Source organism: Branchiostoma lanceolatum, chromosome 1 (assembly GCF_035083965.1).
Source record: "Branchiostoma lanceolatum isolate klBraLanc5 chromosome 1, klBraLanc5.hap2, whole genome shotgun sequence".
Taxonomy (NCBI): Eukaryota; Metazoa; Chordata; class Leptocardii; order Amphioxiformes; family Branchiostomatidae; genus Branchiostoma; species Branchiostoma lanceolatum.
In genome coordinates, this window is record NC_089722.1 from 18614654 (window position 1) to 18635596 (window position 20943).

The 20943-nt window shown below is 43.3% G+C and overlaps 1 protein-coding gene and 1 long non-coding RNA gene across 3 annotated transcripts in view; one reads left to right on the plus strand and one right to left on the minus strand.

The window, feature by feature from the left end:
* Window positions 1-1657, minus strand: part of LOC136439375 (uncharacterized) — a 30798-nt gene extending 29141 nt beyond the window's left edge. The window contains exon 1 of the long non-coding RNA XR_010756515.1: window positions 1358-1657. This is a non-coding gene — a long non-coding RNA (uncharacterized lncRNA). The remainder of the gene's footprint in view (window positions 1-1357) is intronic.
* A 172-nt stretch (window positions 1658-1829) lies between these two features.
* Window positions 1830-20943, plus strand: part of LOC136439339 (T-box transcription factor TBX1-like) — a 47734-nt gene continuing 28620 nt past the window's right edge. For both annotated transcript variants that reach the window (XM_066434715.1, XM_066434724.1), the window contains exons 1-3: window positions 1830-2546; window positions 3292-3598; window positions 12788-13061. In XM_066434715.1, coding sequence (XP_066290812.1) covers window positions 2363-2546; window positions 3292-3598; window positions 12788-13061 — 765 coding nt within the window. In that variant the 5' untranslated portion in view covers window positions 1830-2362. The remainder of the gene's footprint in view (window positions 2547-3291; window positions 3599-12787; window positions 13062-20943) is intronic.

Sequence of the window (20943 nt, forward strand, 5' to 3'; positions counted from 1 at the left end):
AGACATGTATACACGCACCACCATGCATGAGCCACAATGCTGATCTGACACCGGAAAGGACACTCAAATAAATCGTTAAGGTAAATTGTTTGAAGAGGCCTCCCACAGATTGTAAAAGCCGTACTTGAGGGTGTTGATTTGATTAATCCGCAGACAATAGTTGGGGTAATCAGCTCAGCCGACAATCGGCAGAAAGAGGGGCTTTGCCGCAGGTGGGGCCTTTACTGGTCTGCTGACAGTGTATAGGGCGCTATCACTTCCTACCATCGACATCCAACGATGGATGGTCTCGTGTATTTGCATGATCTAAGATCAGATGCAACTTTCCGGCCAGAAACAAGGATCTTATACATCCTGTCGTATCTCCATTTTTTAAGAAAAATCTGGGCAATCAGACGTAATGCACGTGTCCACACAGCATTCACAGCGAACAATAAACAGCGAACAGAAGTTAGATGTAACTGTACTTTTTTTTTTCCATTTTTACACGTGCTGCGATTTGTGAAGTCCACCTTGCCTACAGAGGACGATAATAAGAAGGTGCTTGTCTGTTATACTGCAGCACTTGAAAAGACTGCTAGGCGGCCCAAAATCACAATTTTTTCATCAGGAGTTAAATAACTACACGCACAACAAAATTCATACAAATCAATCAAAAAGATCTTGAGTTATAGGTATAAACACACAGACGCAACCAGAAACAGTACCGCCGTCGGAGATGCATGCAAACCTCCTTCGCGGAGTAACAAGACAGACTTAACGCTACAAAAGATCACAAAACAGACGTACAAAAACAAACGGAAGCCTTTCACATCTGCTTGTAGATCTGAGGCAGATCTGGTTTGCCAGTTCTAAGATTGATGGGTCCCGCTGCCGGATTTGGATTGTAAACTTCCCCCCTTGGTCTCTCCCAAACCCCAACACACGTCCTAATGGCAACTGACAGGAAGGACAAAGCGGCGTTTTCCTCGCCCGGAGACATCAATCTCAAGGGGAAGTTTGTCTAGAGAAACTCTAGCAACGGCGGGAAGAAGAAACTCTACTGCACTGTGAAGGGAGGCGATATCAAAATAGATGTATGTACGACTCTGGCGTCTTTCATATATATAATGCTGAGTGTTTGGGACTTCTTTCTAGTAGTGTGTTGTCTCTGCCTTCTAAAGAGTAGAAACAAAAATACATAAACAAAGACACACAAAATTAAATTGGTATCTTACATCTGCTTGGAGTCTATAGGGAGTGGCGCTGGGGGGTCACCATGACGACCGTTTAGGAGCTACCGTGTGGCCGTAACGGCCCGAGGAAGATATCTTCCCTTCCCCCCACAAACAAGAAAAACAAATAGAACATCTCTTGCCTGCAGGAGATTGACAGGAGTCGCATCCCCGAGGACCATCGCGGGCTTGGGAAGGAGTTCGGCGGGCTCCCCGAGGCCGTGGCCCGAACAGGAGGGGGCGCACTTCACCCCCACTCTAACCGTTCACGCTAAATAAGACGTGTCTCGTCAAATCGCGCCTTCAGTTCGTTATCTCCAGCCAATGCCTGGCTGGGTGCTTTAGACATGATTTACGGCGAATCTCAGGAAGAAATTTGCTCTCTTCGCGACCTACCAACCACCCCCGCCTACCAAGGAGTCTTTTCCTGCCGAAAAGTCGGAGGAGAGGAGCTTTATTTGTGTTCTCACATCGAGAGTGGTGTTCTACTGCAGTTGACGTGGCCGTTCTGAGCTTGGCGGTGTGTTTAGCGAGACTAACTGCATTACACCGGAGTTTATTTGAAGTCGGGTGAGAGAGTTCGTCTGTTGGGAGTAGGGAGGGGGAGGGAGGGCAGTGCGCATAAACAGCAGGGCTGGCACCCACCATAGATGGACCCGTAATCCAGCAATGATTGACGCCGGTTATTAATTAGTACCAATGACATGCTCCCACCCCCGGGTACGTGTGTGCTGCGCGCGAAGGGCAAGCCGGGAAGGGAGCGGAATGACTGAATGATGAACGAGAGTTCCTCTCAGCATCTGTATCCTCACTCAGTGTAGCGGGAACAAGCTCCCCATACACGTCCAGTCTTCGGAACAATAGCAAAAGGCGTACTGTTTGCTTTCCTGTGCTGGGAAGGGCGCAGCCCCGACTTGTGTGAATGGGAGACGGAGTAGTAGAGACCACTGGATAAGCCTCGTCCTCGTACTATCGCCAGCGTTATCTAAATCCAACTCTCCTAACCTCCCCCATTGTCAGCTATTCTGCTTGCACTACATCGCCTCTTTTTTTTCTAACTTATCAGAGCGGAAGTGAGAACTTTTGTGGAGAGAGGGCGCACTCGCGAGACGAGCAGGGGCGAGAGGCGGTGTGTGAGCGGTGCGTGTATGCGGGACATGGAAGCCAACAGTCCGCTCTCGCCTAAAGCCAATGCCTTCAGCATAGCATCACTGATATCAGCTTCGGAACAGGGAGGACTTCTTATGAGCGATCTGCACAACAAAGAGCAAGGAATAGACGACGGACAAGATTGGGGGATGCAGTATTCGTCGATACCGAGAGACATGGAAGGTTTGTATGAATGACGCTAGTTCCTGTCGGAAACCTAGGCTAGTTAGTCCCGAGTAGACGTACCGTACATGTCCGTATGGTGACAAGGACCGGTATCGGTTGTGGCACTGTATTTGTCTTTGTGACGTTTGACTGGCCGTAGTTGAAGTGGGGGTTCCTTAATTCGTTCCGCTACAAATTTGCCGCCGAATGAAGTAATTACGTGAAGGAGTCGTCAGCGTGTCAGAGCTGGGCAGTGTTAAGCGACAAGGCGACGCCAAAACACCTCTCAAATGAACTCTATAGTTTTCATTCATAATGTTCAACTTTGAAAAAGAAATGTGTAGGAAAGTAATTACCTTATGGAATCTAAACATCGATTAAAAGTTATTAAGACTGTAACCGATATCGCGCCCGATCCTCACAGTACGGAGTGCAGATTGCCTTATCTCGCCAACGTTTGGGCCCTGAAATTAAAACAAGGGAGCTTAGACGGCTTTCAGTCCGTGCCTGGCCCGCCTCCTGGCAATACGAGACGGGCACGATACCACCGGCCATACGGTAAAAACAGGAGGGTCTTTACCTAACTACTAACACTAGAGACTTCCTCGGACCATCTGTACGGCTAGCCGTCCTTTGGGAAGATAACATCCCGTCTAAACCCTCTTAAGAAAGATTTAGACGATCTCTAGGCCTGCTTGTTGTTTAAAGGCCGAACGCTATCTACCCCCTGATGATGTGGTTGTGTTTCTTTCTCCCCGTCCAGCGAGCTGCATGTTGAGCAACCAGCGGCTGCCGGGACACCAGCTAGCGCACATGGCGGAGCACCCGTCGGCGTTTGGCGTCACCCAGGCCCGCAGCGAGGCCTACGACATGCCGGGGATGGACTCGTGCCGGAACGGAGTCGGCCTCCCCAACGGAAACGAGAACAATAACCTCTTGAACGATGGAGTTAAGGACGAGAGAAAACAGAACCCCAAAGTTGCCAATGTTAAGGTTATGTTGGAGATGAAGGCATTGTGGGACGAGTTTCACGAGCTGGGGACCGAGATGATCGTGACCAAGGCCGGGAGGTAAGCATCTTTCCCCCGTCAGCTGTACCGTTAAATCTACCATGGCGTCCATGTTCCGACGTGGTTGCCTCCCTGTCAAATTGTCCTAGTTTTCAGTGACAGAAGCGACAGCGTAATATCTCTGACAGTACGCAGGACTAGCTAGGACCCCTACAGGCTCCGTAACTAGAATTTAATCGGTTCTGAGTACTTGAGGGTGATCTGATGGCTTGTGAACGGTGTTTAGGAAGTTCTGGGTGGTGTAGTCGGTTCTGGTAGTTTTATTTTTGGCCCCCCATCGCCTCGGTCCTATCGTTGCAAATTGGCATGAAATGGGGGGAGGCGCAAAAACATGAGCGACCGGAAAACAAAACTCCCCGCCGCGGAGGTTCTCTGCCCTTTACACGTTTCTGCTGTCGATTCAGAGACCGCGAAAACACAGAGGATTTCACCCGTTCACGGGTTCAAGTCTTCTGAATGTTACCAGCATGTTAAGAGAAACTTCTTATACAAACGTCGGGGTTGTTTTAGCGGGGAAAACAATGTACAGTCAGACCACGCAGCGCCACCGCCATTACAGTCCTTTAAAAAAAACTTCCCCGGGTAGCAGCGAACAAAGCCGAGGATATTTAATAACGTAGATATGTCGGCGTAAGGTCGAGATCTTGGGTGACCTGAGCACATTTTAATTCAATGGGCATTCTTTGCGCCGATTCATGTTGGGACAGCCATGTCATCAAAACATACCCTGACGTTATCGTTGGAGAATAATGAAAGATGGTTGGACCCGTGCGTCTTGCGAGTCGTAACTCACGCCTTAGGATTTAATGTCCAGATGTTTTAGGGCTGCATTCTGGATTTTTAAGGCCACCAAGACTAGGGTACTCTCCCCCACAGTCGGCAGTTAAACCAAAGAGTGGCTATTATCTACCGGCTATGTCAACATGCACTCGCACTTAGTGTCAAGTTAGTGGCTGATGTGTGGGGATGATGGCGAAAACAGAAGCGAGCGTAGACCGAGCCTTATCGAGCCGTGTTCTCAATGGTTTACAAACCGCCCGTGAGCTTCGAGCGCCCGCCACGATAGCATCTGTTTGCACGAGGCATTATCGTTCTCGGTCTAAGTGGATTTTTACAGACTAGCCCCGATGAGCTTCGCGCGACGATAACACTACGGTGTGTATTGTGCGGTACCCGGCGGGGGACCGTGTGCCCCAGCCCGTCGCGACTGAAACATACGCCCCGGCACATTATTTGTTATCTTTCTCGCAGTTTGATATTAATAGACTGCCACCCAGCGCTTTTATGTATACAACCAAGGGACTAAAATCCCACGTCTTAGACACAATGTATCTTCCACATGTGCTCCTCTCTCACCCTCAAGACACGGCCGAAATAAGGCGTCCACTGTCTTAGACTCTCACTATGAAACAATCAGTAGGATATTGTTGAGACTACAAGGAGTGTAGTGAAAGTTGAATAATACTTACAATTCACACAAGCAACATATTCTATCTTACTTCAACCTTATGCTAACACCCGGGAATTTATTATATTTTTTTGGAAAGAGAGCGCAACGGTAAAATTTGACAGCTTATTATTTTGTGTTTCAAGTTATATTTACTAAACGATGAGTTTGAATTTTTACCAAAGACGTTGTTAGAATTTGTAATGCCCAAATAGTTTTTATGACAATGAAATCATTTCCATAGTTAGCTAGTCAGGTGCAAAATTTGATAACAAATGTGTATGCAATACGCACAGTAGTAATACCGCGAACAGTAGAGTAAAAATGTTTTTGTATTAAAGTATACCCATTCACTCTTAACAAACTTAGAAAATGTAGTAGCAAAGACAAAACCTTTCAATTTCTTGAATATATTCTTCGCAAGGTTCCCGTAAGGTATGAATATATGTAAGTAAGGTAAGAATTTCACTCTATTACGACGTTTTTGCGGTTATTTGCACGTAGTAGTTTCACAGCGTAGTTTATATTGAGCCCAAATTTAGCTAGGCATACACTAAACCCCCCTAACGTAATGTTTTGTCTAGTTTTCCTGCCTATGCTGCGGATTGAAAATGAAATGTTTTAATTTCTTTACAAGAGGACAAAAACTACCGAAGTTAGAACAGTGCAAATAGGGTTAGACGGAAATTATTCAACATTCTTACGTCAAAAAAAATTTGCTGTGTACTGTTTCTTTAATTTTCCCAATCGCAATGGATTGGACTATGCGTTCGAAATTCCTTTCTATTAACGTGTAGGTAGTGATTTGTATGTATTTGAATATCTAAGATGTAATGGTGCAAGGGATACCTCGATCGGTCTGGAGGTAAAATCGCCGTGAACCATGGCACCGTACGCTGAGGAAATTTGCACGGTTATGGCGACCGCCACACACATACAAAATTGTTGTTTTAACCCCGCATTTTTGTCGCCTGAAATAATTCTACACGCCCGTTAGTCCCAACCCTCTTGGGGGAACCTTGTTTTCCTCGAGCAGTTGACCTTCGTGGATAGACAGTTATCCAGTGCCCATGTTTGCGAAAAAGTCTATTTCCCCGCCCTACCGTAGGCCGTTATGTATTCTTTCTTTGTTGAAAGTTTACAGGGCGGGGGTTGGACGTGTTTGCCTAGCTTTGATCAGAGATAGTTGCATAACGTGGCCGCCTAGTTCGGCCGGGTTCCCGTGTCAGAACGACATAGGGTCGGTGTCTTAAATTGTTTGATTGTCTCTCGCCTGAGGGCCTCTCGGTAAATAGTGTACGCGTTCATCGGCCGTGTCCCCGTCCATCGCCGCCAGCCAAGCCTGCACACACAACGCCGGGCTGAAGGACCCGCACAAAAATCCCTCTCGACACTGTGTACCTTGCTCTCAATTTGTTGGCTTATACATACGAAATCGGGACAACACATGATGACAGAGAAAAACCTCGCTTACCCACCGCTAAACCGCACGATCTTTTTTTCACGGTTTTACAAGAGGGAGTTTAGTACAGTTTCGCCCTGTTTTAAAGGTAGCATACTACTATGTTGATCGTAAACAAGAAAAAAGATAAAGAGATCTGAGTATCTATAACAGTTACATAGAAGAACATTTTCATTTTGAAATTGTTAAATCTACTAGCTCATTTGACGACAATCTTCATATGATGTTGATTCGGCAGTTCTAAGGGTGTACAAAGGACGATAGACTGCATGAAGTCGGCATATCTATAAACGAAAAACTTGCAACGGTGGTCCGCCATCTTGAAAACAACATGGGACGCGCTTTCTTTACCGAAGAAAATTAGGTTACGTGTTGCTTTACCTCAGCTGTCGATGGATAGTAAGATAGGCATGTCATTCGCTTCCTCCCGGGCTGACAGAAATGTCTGTGGCTATCGTCTGCGCTTTTTTACCCGCCAAAACGGCACTGTCATCGGGGACTCACTTGCCGAAGATGTCTGCCACGAGTTAGAAGTATTTCTGAACAGAAGCCGTCGTGTCAAACTGACCGTGCGCAGGGGTTTAACTATTCTGCCTTATCGACCTACTAACGGTTGTTTGGTGGAGAATTTACGAGGTGTCGTCTGACGACGTTCTCCCGCCAAAACTGTGCCACGTTCGATCGTCTGCAGCGTCGTAAACTCGGGTAGTGTGGGAAGACGTATGCCCCGTTGTCACTGCAGTGTCTGCAGTCTGTCGACAGTACATAAGTCACGACCTGACACGCACTGTCCCCATTTCGGGCGATTGTTTGTAGCTTTTGTGGTCTACCTTTGATAGCTCTGACTTGAAATGCAGAAAGTAGCGGCCCTGTGTTGGTCTGGAGCACGGTGTCCAGTCGGCTACTGTAGTCATAACTTACAACCGTACTACTGATCACATATAGTCGAGCGCCTTCCTGCAAGTTGCTGTCGCCATATTCAAGTAGTGACTAGTCTGTAGCGAGCAAGGACGAAATAGATTTGAGCTGATCAGCCCCAGAAAATACTTCGAAAAGAGTTTGTACTACAGAGTATAGACGATTTACTTGGGAAAGATTTGTCGCCTCAGATTTGACGTATTTGACGAAATCATCCAGTTGTATCAAAGCCTACTTTGCTTTATTGTTTGTGGTGAGAAAGGGAACTTTTGTTTCCAACTTAGGTTACCAACTCTCATTTACTTCTCACTAGTAGTCTCTGCATTTACAAAAAAACTGTCAAGCGTTTGAATTTGTTATGATATTGTACTAAGATAAGTGTCCATTCCTAGTCCATGTGAGTATGATATACCTACTTTTTAGAAGTGTATTTGTATACACATTTATATACTTCTCCTGAAGTACCTTCCCCTAGAAGATATGGCAGAAATAGTCCACAATGGTTTAGGCAAGCACTACAGTATTATACGTGTGCTTTACGACCTTCATAGACTTACAGCTCAAGTACTTAGATTTAGCACTTTTCAAACAGTTCATTTTTTTTCTGCTAACGCGGGGCTCTGAAAATTGGAGGAAACTTAACGAAACCTTTGAATATTTGTATCCTTTGTGTTTGACATGTCAGATATTACAAATGATAGACTACTAGACTTATGCTATTACGATAGAGTAATCGTATATATACACAATGTAAATGTACAAGACCCCACCTGAAGCTGCAAGCTAAAACACAGTTTCGTAAACAAGATTCTATCAGATAAAGAAACGCGTGAAGTTCGATAAAGCGGTTTACCACAAGTTTACAAACATTGAATGGACCGCTGTGTTGTGTTTGTGTTGGCAAAGATTCATACATAATTTACAGCTAGAATTGCGATGACCTTATATGGTGATCAGAATAGTATGTACTCGTTTTAGCAAAATACGACAAATAGAAACGTTTATTTGACACCCTACACGTTGCAAGTTTGTAACATATTGAAACTTTTGCATGATTTATACTAGTTAATCTAAGCAACTGGCATTCCATAACAAAACGTGAGGTACTATAGAATTTGGCATGGTAGCAAGAAAATAATGTCCCATTCGTATCTAACGGGCTGTTTTAAAGATTTGGTTCTGGCGAGAAAAAAAAAAAGAAACTACAGCAAAGTTTACAAACACGGTACGTTTAGACAATATACTGGTATGTTTTCAATAACTTCTGTTGTTTTTCATTAAACATTTTGAGCCAGTATCATATCCACTATACTAGAACTGGTACTGAAATTACATCAGATTCGTTGTAACTTACGGTACCTGGAATGGAAAACTTGAAGTCGCCTCCCCAAGTTGATACATGGCTTGGATGAATTAGGCCAGAGTTCCAAACGCATTTTAGCCCGGGGACATTTCAGCATCTCTGCTTGACAAATTCAGGTCGGCCAGTTATTAATGACCGTCGATTGTATAAGGTTAAGTGTTGGCATAACTGTTGGCACCGCCTAACTAGGAACATATCATTGCACTAAGTACTTACAGTTCTTTTTGAAAGGCACAAAGTTATAGCGTATATCGTAATAACGAGTCCAGGTTTTCGGCAAGGCTTCATTCTATCCACTACAATAATATGCAGCCATTGTGATTTGAATTAGGTTGTAAAGATTCATAACTTAAAAGTAAATTTTCGTTTTGACTTTTTAGAATGATCCACTCCCCAAGTCTGCGTCCAAGATATCGAGTAGCTTAAGGAATGCTTCTTGTTTATGTCAAGAAAAGAACGCCCTACTTAGAGGACTTTATACAGATACTCGTTCTAACTGTGCGGATGTCATCAAAGCAATTCGTCAAGTTCTGCCACGAAATAGACATATTTTAATTAAATTTTAGCCCAATCGGCTCCATTACAGCTGCTCATCGCTAAACTACTGTTATAAATGTAATTTTTGAGATATATGTGACATAAACAAATATTCTATCTGCACAGAGATCTTGCAGCACGTATGCCTGGTGAAAAGACTGACCCGGCAGTCCGCGACATACTAGTCACCCAATATCGTAATCTGCACCAAATATTGTTGCTGTAATAGGTTCTGTTTACATAGCTCTTCAAAACTAGAAAAGGACTTTTAAGCCGGGGCGTTATTGTTGTTCTAGATAACTATATATGTGTCAACAAGGCCCTCGTACTCTGGAGTAGCTCTGGCTTGTGTGTTTCGGGTCAGGACACACGGAGACCTGGCCGGGGCCTGCACGGTACAAAATTCAGACGTTACCAAACAAATTTTCGCCCGAGATTTCAGGCTAGCGTTCTGTAGATAGCTAGAACGTCAAGCACTACATCTAAGCGTATATCTACTGGGCAGACACAGATGTTAACGATTGGAGAAAAAAAGGTAAAGAGGAACGTGAAAAACAAAACAACTTTGTATCATTGCAGTAATTTCGAGGGACGCTCAATTTAAGAGAGGTATTTTGGCGTCGACATTCTACCGATGGTGGCACTTCATTTCAATTATTGTATGTGAGGGATTTAAGTATGGTAAAGTATTAATTCGGTTATGTTAATGTACATTATAGTGCTTCCGTTCAGTGGAATGGAAAACGTGGCTTCATTAATTCGACCACACACTTCGCCATACACATGGCACAAACATAACCCGTGGAGCCCCAGGAAAGCGACGCTTTCAATGTACAGTTTAAGTGTGGCATGTTTAGAAATGTGTGAGGGGGGGGGGGGTACCTTTTCGTTTGGGTGGCCACATATGGTACAGACTACGATGCATTTCTAAAAGCGTTCAAACTTTTTATACCGCTAATTTAGCTAGATCATAAAGCAAGTGACACCGTCACGCTAAAATAGTGTTTCCTAGGTGCAGGGCCACCTTAGCTTCAATATACGTCTATGCCCATATACTTCATCAAAAAGTACTTTACATATGTTAATGTCTGACTATTTGTTCTGACTCGTCATAGATGTATTCAGGAAGGAAAACATAGAGATTGTTGCTGAATTCAGTAAGACCCCCATTCCACTTGGACGGCGCTCTCACCGCGCTCTCACGGCGACCTAAAATGGTCCAGAGCGCCGTGAGAGCGCCGAACTCCTGAAAAACGTGCTCAAGTGGAATCTCTACGGCGACCCTTGCGCGCTCTCAGCGCGACCAAAATGTCAAATGTCAGCAACTTTTTAAAGATTTCACAGATCACTTAACGAATTCCAGAGATAAAGAACGAATTTTTTTAACGTTTTGTGTGCTTTGTTGTCTTCTCAGTCATACCTTTACCTCTTGCATCATATTTGAATGAGAAAATCAAGGGGAAAACAGATTCAATTTTAGTCGCTGCACGGTCGCTCAGTGTGTGTCTTAAGTGATATATGTATGTTCAACTTGTTTTTTCTGTGTTGTCTGTCATGTAAACTGTTTGCCATAAATATATTGAATCATTCTACGTTATAATAGAAACGTACACCACAATATTTTGGAGCACATTTTGAACCACTGACAATAAAACTTGGAGGGAATTTAATTTGAATGGAAGCAAGTACTTGTAGTTATTTGTCAATTTGTATTACCCACGAGGAAATCTATGATTTGACTACAAAAATTCCCAGAAATTCAAGATACACCACTTCAAGAATGAAATTTGTTTGAACTACAGTTAAGACCATTCAATCCTCATAGAGCGCTCGCTGCGATCCGTGAGCGCTCGCTGCGGCCCTTTGATCCCACCTTTGGCGCTCTCACGGCGCTCTCACGGCGCTCACCGCGTTCTCACGGCGCTCTCACGGCGCTCACCGCGCTCACTCCGCGCTCTCTCGGCGCTCGTTTTTTGATCGCCATCCTCGGCGCTCTCACGGCGAAGGTTTTGAGCATGTTCAAAACCATCGCCGAGGTGACGGCGCGCATGGCGCTCTCGCCGCGCTGTCGGCGCTCTCACGGCGCTCTCGCCGCGCTGTCGGCGCTCTCAATGGCGCTGTCGGCGCTCTCACGGCGATCTGGCCAAAATGAGGTCGCCGTGAGAGCGCGGTGAGAGCGCCGTCCAAGTGGAATGGGGGTATAAACCACATATGTTTAACTATTGTGCGTGACGTTATATGGAGGACTGTTCTATGTATATAACGTTACATGTATACCGTTGGTACGCAATGCCGCCATGTTTAAAAGCGGCGTTTCACCAGCTACGCCACGCAAACACCGCAATGTCAGTACTTCACCTCATATGGGAAAAATCACGTTGAAGAGACGCTGTGATATTTGAAATTCTTACCATGGGAAAGTTAAACCAAGTGAGGAGACACAGTTTCCTTTAAGATGGTAGTGATTAAGAAAAAAATGTCTTGAACGTTGAACGCTCCAACAGATTTGCCGTATACGAACCTTTTACTATGATTTTCTAGTATTATCGAACTATGTGACTTATATTTTGTATTCATAATTTTGAATAGCAATTCTAACCATACATTCCATTAAACTACCGTTCTATGGCGAGAAAATTTGCTTCACTGAAAATATATACAGAAAGCCTATACGGATTTATCTTTTGAACTGACAGTAAGTAATTCATAATCTAACACTTTTATTTGGAATTTCACTCTCCCCATGTTGAAAATCACTAAATCTTAACTTTGCCTGGATATACAGGAAAAAAGATATAGATGTCAAACGTCAAAAATTCGTTGTAGGTTCCAAATTTGATTACAAATTAAGTGACCTTTCTGTACCTATATTTTGTTTTGTCTTCATTCCGCGTTATTTCAGAGTCAAAGCACGGTCACATAGAAGAACTTTATTGCACGACAATTGTACATGGTACAAAGTATGGCAAGAATTCTTAAACATAATATAAAATTGAAGTGTAGAATAAAACTTAACATCCTAATTACTAATACAATAAGGGATAGCATACATTTTTGATATAGCGTTATAATCAAGTGGGGCTTTTTATTGGTTTCGTTACTTTTTTCTAATGATAAAACAGTCGTTTAAATGCTGACCTATTTTTGTACTGTGGGGATTGTTGCATTTGAATATATACTCACAATCGCCGTGCGATCATCGTACCATCGCAAACTGGACGATGGATAATCGTCCATGTGTCGTACAAAATTTATTTTTGTTAAAAAAAACTTGTCTTAGATCCATGTCGGTGGCTGGTTCGGTCACAATCTTCTTTAAAATTCTACAGCACCAAAATCTTACGACAACCCAAGGAGGTTAAAATAAGAACCTCTTTGTGCAACCTTCGACGAATATGACCGCACCGCAAACAAAGAATCATACTGACGTCCCCTTTTTTTCTTCTCCCACGTTTTTTCCAGACGAATGTTCCCGACGTTCCAAGTGAAAATATTCGGCCTGGAGCCGATGTCTGACTACATTTTGCTCATGGACTTTGTCCCGGTGGACGACAAGCGGTACCGGTACGCGTTCCACAGCTCCTCCTGGCTGGTGGCCGGGAAGGCGGACCCGGACATGCCGCGGCGCATCCACGTGCACCCGGACTCTCCCGCTAAAGGCGCGCAGTGGATGAAACAAATCGTCTCGTTCGACAAACTCAAGCTAACCAACAACCTGCTGGACGACAACGGGCATGTGAGTAACAACAACTTTGTTGCAAGTTTATATAGTCTTACCAGACTTTATATAGTCTTATAGTTGCTTGCTATGATGAGAATAATTTTTAAGGGAAGTTTTCCCACGCTAAGAGCTGACGCTAACCTTACTGAAGTGAAGGAAATACCGTCCCTGATGGAAGATAGGGTGGAGTGGAGAAAGCTTTCAGGTTTGGTTCGAGCGGGAGCTCGACCAAAGTAAAGAAAGTAAGTGGCCACCATAGGTTTTCATTTAATTTGCTTCCGAGAGAAAAAAAAATACCAATCTTACCGCGGATTAACTCTTCTGGGCAATCATCAAACCGTGGTGACACCAACTATTTTTACTGATTTCTACTATCCATATATAACCCCTCAGGAAGACCTAGTGGAGGCTAGCAAATCTACAGACGCGCACAACCAAGGCTAATGTAATTTGTCAAAAACCGTAAAAATATGACTTTTCCGTTAACGAAAGCCATTTATATAGCTGTCTGAGGTCTCCAGACAAAGTACTAGTCTTCGTCGGTACAGACCTGTGCGTATGGGAAGCTAAGTGTCGTCTTATCATTGACGAAAGTTAGCACATGTTGAACAAGTCACGACAGTTCAACCCAAAGTACAAAACTTAATGGCAACATAGAGGGCAAGCAGTGGCGACTCTTTGAGCGCGTCTTTAGCTTGTATAGACACTTGCATATGCCATTCCCGGCTACAATGTACATTGAAAACGAACGTTTTCCATTATATTGGTGCTGCTTCATTACTTCAATACTTGCCTGGAATCGTGCTTGTAAAATGTACTCGTAAATAACTGTCATACTGATCTAAGGACTTGGAATTAAAACATGGTTGTTAAAAATAGCTATAAACCCGCATCAGTACATACGGAAAGGGCTTCAATGAAACAGCCAAAAATGCATAGTCTTGAAGGTGGTAACATTAATGCGCGTTTCGCGTGGTTCAGAGTTCGTTTGTTGTTGCCCATCCTACCTTCACGCTACTTGCAGAGGCTTGCGATAGTACGTTAAACCGTGTTCCCTGTTACCTTTCGAAAAAGAACATATAAAATCCTCCAATACATTATCCTTCTGCTGTCAACCAATATGGAAAATTAGTTTCTAGCAATCCAAAGTAGGAGTAGATTCTAATTTCTTATCAAAATTGTCAGAGCTCGGGCTTCTTTTTGCATGTGAAGTGCAACAACATTGCTCTAGATTTACATGATTTTTTACCGAATGTCAAAGGCACGTTAGAATCCCGTTCATTTCAAATTCCTACTGGTGTGCACACAACGTTGGATAGAGTACAGCACTCTCTCTACTGTGGTTTCTATATTTGTCATACACTTAAAGTTACAATAAGGTTGCATTGTTTTAAGTTTATAAAAGATCCCACACTGTTAGTGTTTATCCCGATGTGAAGTGACGAATGTGTACTTGACATCCTGCATACCACCCCGAAGGGAGGGAAGAGCTAATTGGTGACTATGTAGCTGAAAAACACTTGAAGTAGTCAGGCAGGACAACAGCCCACCACCGGCCACTCTCAAGAAAAAACAGCTCAGACCCTCCCCACCGCGACATGTGCTCATTACGGTGTAAACGATCGCGACTCTAAAGCCGTTATCTTACCGGACCCGCGACACGTTGGCGACCTCGCTGCAACCAGGCAATTTGAAAAAAAAAAATTCTCAACGATTTCAACGATAAAAACAAATCGTTTTACGCTTTGTATGTTTCTTTTTTTTTAAATAATACTTGTACGTTTTGCATATATTGCGGGGGAAAAGTTGTTTTCTACTTTGACCCTACGTTAGGCAGCCTAGTGAGCGAACCTAAGAAATGACTTCTTTGACTGCAAACTTAATCTAGACCAAAAACATGTTAATATGCAACTCATGCGGACTTGTATATACGCACATGTGTGATAGGGGCTATACAGCGACCAAAATAGAATTTGAGTAACCGTTGATTTTGCAACTGGAATATGATGCACCGTATCGACATTTGATTCAAAAGACAACAACAACAAAAAAAAAACGTAAAAATATTCGTTCTTCATGAATGAAATTAATTGGGGGATCTTTCAGATCTTTGGTCGCTGCCTCTGGTGGAAATGGGTGTAAACGATCGCGACTCTAACCGCCACTTCAGTTCACGGCTATTTTAAGACCAGGGGGGGAAGGAGACAGAAAAGCCCTTTCATAGCGACAACGCTCCTATTATATGCCCCTATTACTTTCAAAACACACGCAAGGAAAATATTATTCATCCCGCAATAATCCCTCCACTTCCACGGACGTACGCCCAGCATTCCGGACCGACCATTTTCAGATTAGTTTTTACAAATCGCTTCAACGTTTATTATTCTATCTCCTTAGTAAGGCGCCTGGCGGATAGAAGTGATATGAGTTCAAGTTGACCTTGGTGATAACTATGACAAAAGGGGTAATGTTTACCCCTTTCAATTTTAGCAGGCGTGTTGCCACAAAACCTAACCTGTAACCTCTATGGATGCTTGTGTTTCCACCCTTCGATTTGAGAGAGATTTGAGAGAGATAGACCCTCTATGTGGCTCCTTTGCAATTGTCGTAAGGGCCGTGATGTCGGGGTATTTGCTCCACCAAATCCTCAACCTAGGTGGCCGACCGTGTCTGTTTAACTTCCCGCGGGAGTTCACTTTATTTCGAGACGGATTAATATTGTTGTATGGGAGTGAGAGTTGGAGGGTTGCGATTATGTGTGTGTGTGGGGGGGGGGTATCGGGGGCCAAGTGTTGCAAAAATACACACACACAACTCGTGGTCATCACACACACACACGGGCACAGCATGCAACACATACACATCGCCACTGATGGCACACACACATCTCTAGATTTCAACGCACACACATAGCACTTCATCTGTCTCACACACACAACTCCCGATTCCACACGCACAGTCACCTCTGTCTCGCACATACAACTCTAGATTCCAACGCACACACACAGCACCACTTCTGTCTCACACACACATCTCTAGATTTCAACGCACACACAGTTCAACTTCTATCTCACACACAACTCCCGATTCCAACGCACACATACAGTCACGTCTGTCTCTGACACAATGTCACATACAACTCTAGAGACAACGCACACACACACAAAGTACAACTTCTGTCTGTCACACCCAAAACTGACCGATTCTTGTTTAACGTTGAACTAATCACGCCACATGGTGACATTACCAACGTTCATAATAAAGGTAGTTATCAGGTATGAATGGGGATATATACGTGTATTAGAAATGAATGGGGATATTGGCTCCATAAACATTGATACACAAACACGTGCAGCAGCGCGAGGCGCACACACGCACACTGAAACAAATACACAAAGCACTAACCATATGCATACACCTCAGTAAATACGAGGATCTATATCTCACTTCAGTGCGTTTTAGTACCTCCACTATCATCTTGATACCGTCTGCTGTAGACATAATCTGCATCGTTTGCTTTCTACTATCATATAATAGCTATGATCGGTATAACTTGCAATATGCTTTTACGGGTACAACCTGAGCAATTTGTCTCGTAACTGGGCATGGGATCAGACTCAGACCATTCAGTGGATCAGAATGTACGACATGACGTAATACACACACGCTGACATACATTCCTCACAAACGTGCTCTCTCTCTCTCTGTCTCTCTCTCTCTCTCTGCACCGCACACGAACACACACTGCGACTTGAAACAAACACACACACACACAAGTGCGCGTTACGTCATCACCTCCATTCTTTATCTGGTGATTAATACACTTAGTGTATGGTCAGCGACAGTATTCCGGTGCAAATAGAAGCAGGCGGGGCGGAACCAAAAGTAAATGTATTGTACAGCCGGATGAATGACAGGTTCAAGTCTCAAGGCCACACCAAAGACTGCAACGGTATTTCACCCAATCATCAATAAACAAACAACATATTTATTAAACACACACACACAGATACACAATCATACACACACACACTAAGACGTACACAGCACACACACACTGCGCACACTGCAACACACACAAACACACACACTCAAGGCCTGTTCGACATGCTATAGGTACGTGTGTGTGTGCGTTTTGACTTCAGTGTGTCTTTCTTATGGAATGTGTGTGCGTGTCAGTGTATTCGGGATGATCATATTCGTTCCTTTGTTAATGACATAGTCTATATAATTACATTAAGTTTAAGGTATAATTCTACGGCATCACCTTCATCATTCATTGAGCATGAGTGATTCGTACACAAGTCTATCATCAGCGACAGTATTCCCGTGTAAATAGGAAAGGGGCTGAGTCAAGCGGAGTTGTATTTTACCGCCAAATCAATGCATAAAAAGACGACGTTCAAGGCCAAATCAATAACGGCATTTGTATCTCACCCATTTATTAATGAATGAAAGATACATTTATCCAGCACACACACAGGTACACAACCACACACACACACAAGGGGGTATAAAGCACACACACTGCGCACACTAAAACGCGCACACACACACAGGATCACTCAGGGCCTGTCGGTCTTTTGTGTGTGCTGCGATTCGCTCAGTGTGTGTGTGCGTTATGACTTCAGTGTGTGTGTGTTCTTGTGTTTGTATGTTCTATGAATTATATTGTTCTTATGAATTTTGCGGTTCCTCGGTTGATACCATTACCATTACTGATATTATTACCTGAAGTTAATGAGTGTTACAAATGTACGTCATCACGAATATTCTGTGTGGGGTGATTCGTACACAGGTCTGTGATCAGTGAAAGTAGTCCGGTTGAATAGGATAGGGGCTGAACCTAGCGGAGTTGTATTTTACAATCAGATCAATGAAAAGATTACAAGTTCAAGGTAACATAAATAACGCCGATCGTATGTCACCCATTCATCAATAAATTCAAGATACATTTATCCAACAAACACACAGAAACGCAATCACACACACAGAAAGGTGGTATACAGCACACACACACTGCGTACTGCAACGCGCACACACAGAAACGCAATCACACACACACAGGGGGTATACAGCACACACACACTGCACGCATTGCAGCGCGCACACAGGATCACTCAGGGCCTGCCCTTCTTGTGTGTGTGCTGCATATTGCTCAGTGTGTGTGTGAGTTTTGACTCCAGTGTGTGTGTGTGCTTGTGTTTGTGTGTGCGATGGATTATACTGGTCTTATGAATTTTGCGTTCCTCTGGTAATACTATTACAGATATGATTACCTGAAGTTAATGAGTGTTACGTCATTACTTATAATCTGTGTGGGGTGACACAAGTCTACTACGGGTCAGCGAAGGTATCTTGGTTTAAATAGGAAAGTGGCTGAAGCTAGCGGAGCTGTTCTTTCTGGCCAAATAAATGAAGAGATGACAAGTTCAAGGTAACATAAATGACGGCAATCGTATCTCACCCATTCATCAATAAATGCAAGATACATTTATCCAGCACACACACAGAAACGCAATCACACACACACACACATGGGGGTGTACAGCACACACACACTGCGTACTGCAACGCACACACACAGGATCACTCAGGGCCTGCCCTTCTTGTGTGTGTGCTGCATATCGCTCAGTGTGTGTGTGTGTGCGTTTTGACTCCAGTGTGTGTATGTGTGTGTGCTTGTGTTTGTGTGTGCTATGAATTATATTGTTCTTATGATTTTTGCGTTCCTCTGGTAATACCATCACTGATATCATTACCTGAAGTTAATGAGTATTACGTCATCACTAATATCCTGTGGGGGGTGATTCGTACACAGGTCTGTGATCAGCGAAAGCATCCTGGTTTAAAATAGCATAGGAGCTGAATCTAGCGGAGCTGTATTTTAAGGTCAGATCATTGAAAAGATGACAAGGTCAATGTTAAATTGATGAGGCGATAATATCTCACCCATTAATGCACGATACAAAATTTTATCTATCCAACACACACACAGGAACACAATCACACACACACACACACACACACACACACACACACACACAGGGGGTATACAGCACACACACTGCTCGCATTGCAGCGCACACACACAAAGAATCACTCAGGGCCTGTCCTTTCTGTGTGTGCTGCAATTCGCTCAGTGTGTGTGCGTTTTGACTCTAGTATGTGTGCGTGCTTGTGTTTGTTCTCAAGAATTTTGTGTTCCTCGGTTGATACCATTACTATTTGTTTTTAAACTTAAGTTAATGAGTGTTACGTCATCACTAATATCCTGTGTGGGGTGATTCGTACACAAGTCTGTGATTAGCGAAAGGATCCTGGTTAAATGGGCTAAATATACCGGAGCTGTATTTTACGGTCAGATAAATGAAAAGATGACAAGTTCAATGTTAGATTAATGAGGCGATAATATCTCATCCATTTATCAATAAATGCAAGATACATTTATCCAGCACACACACACATACGCAATCACACACACACACTAGGGGGTATAAAGCACACACACACTGCGCACTGGAACGCACACACACACAGGATCACTCAGGGCCTGCCCTTCCTGTGTGTGTGCTGCATATCGCTCAGTGTGTGTGTGCGTTTTGACTCCAGTGTATGTGTGTGCTTGTGTTTGTGTGTGCGATGAATTATACTGTTCTTATGAATTTTGCGTTCCTCGGTTGATATCATTACTGATATGATTACCTGAAATTGATGGGTGTTACGTCACACTAATAATTTGAGTGGGGTGACACAAGTCTACTACGGGTCAGCGAAAGTATCTTGGTTTAAATAGGAAAGTGGCTGAAGCTAGCAGAGCTGTTCTTTCTGGCCATATCAATGAAAAGATCACAAGTTCAAGGTAACATAAATGACGGCAATCGTATCTCACCCATTCATCAATAAATGCAAGATACATTTATCCAACACACACACAGAAACGCAATCACACACACACATAAGGGGGTATACAGCACACACACATTGAGCACTGCAACGCACACACACAGGATCACTCAGGGCCTGCCCTTCTTGTGTGTGTGCTGCATATTGCTCAGTGTTTGTGTGCGTTTTGACTCCAGTGTGTGTGTGTGCTTGTGTTTGTGTGTGCGATGAATTATACTGTTCTTATGAATTTTGCGTTCCTCGGTTAATACCATTACTGATATGATTACCAGAAGTTAATCAGTGTTACGGCATTACTAACAAGAGTTCTACGACCTCATACCTTCGCCAAATGATTTTAACCTTTATGACTGACGTATTGGGAGTTTTTCTCATCAATTATGAATCATACCAGTTGGTCGTCTTCACCCAAATAACATAATTTGTCCAAAGTATGACTATGAGCGAAACAAAGAAGGTTATGCTAACATTTATAATCAATTATGCAAATAAGCTCCTTATTAGCATAATTTGATTCAATAGTGTCCACATTCACACTACTTCCAAATGCCACAAGAATGAAATTGCCGTCATTAACTAGTATGGAATTATAGTAGTTTAACATTAATTATACAAATTAGCTAACATTTGCATATTTTCTATCTATCAACATTCCTTTCTTCCTCAGTTACAAATTCGCATATTTAATAGTCATATCATGGAACACAGCGGGTTTTTAAATTGCCTCATTTATCATGTAAATTAAAATCTGATTTGCATCATTATCATCCAATCAAACAAAGCACCACGTAAGTTATAGAGTTAAAGTATATCTCATTAATTATGCAAAAGTGGTCTTCATTTGCATAGTTGATATTAATTTCTCTCTTCCTCAGTCATGTCACATGTTTGAGAGTCCTATCATGGAGTTTGGAGGATGTATCAATTTTCATCATTAGTTATGCAAATTAGATACTGATTTGCATAATAAGTATTCATGTAAATCATCACT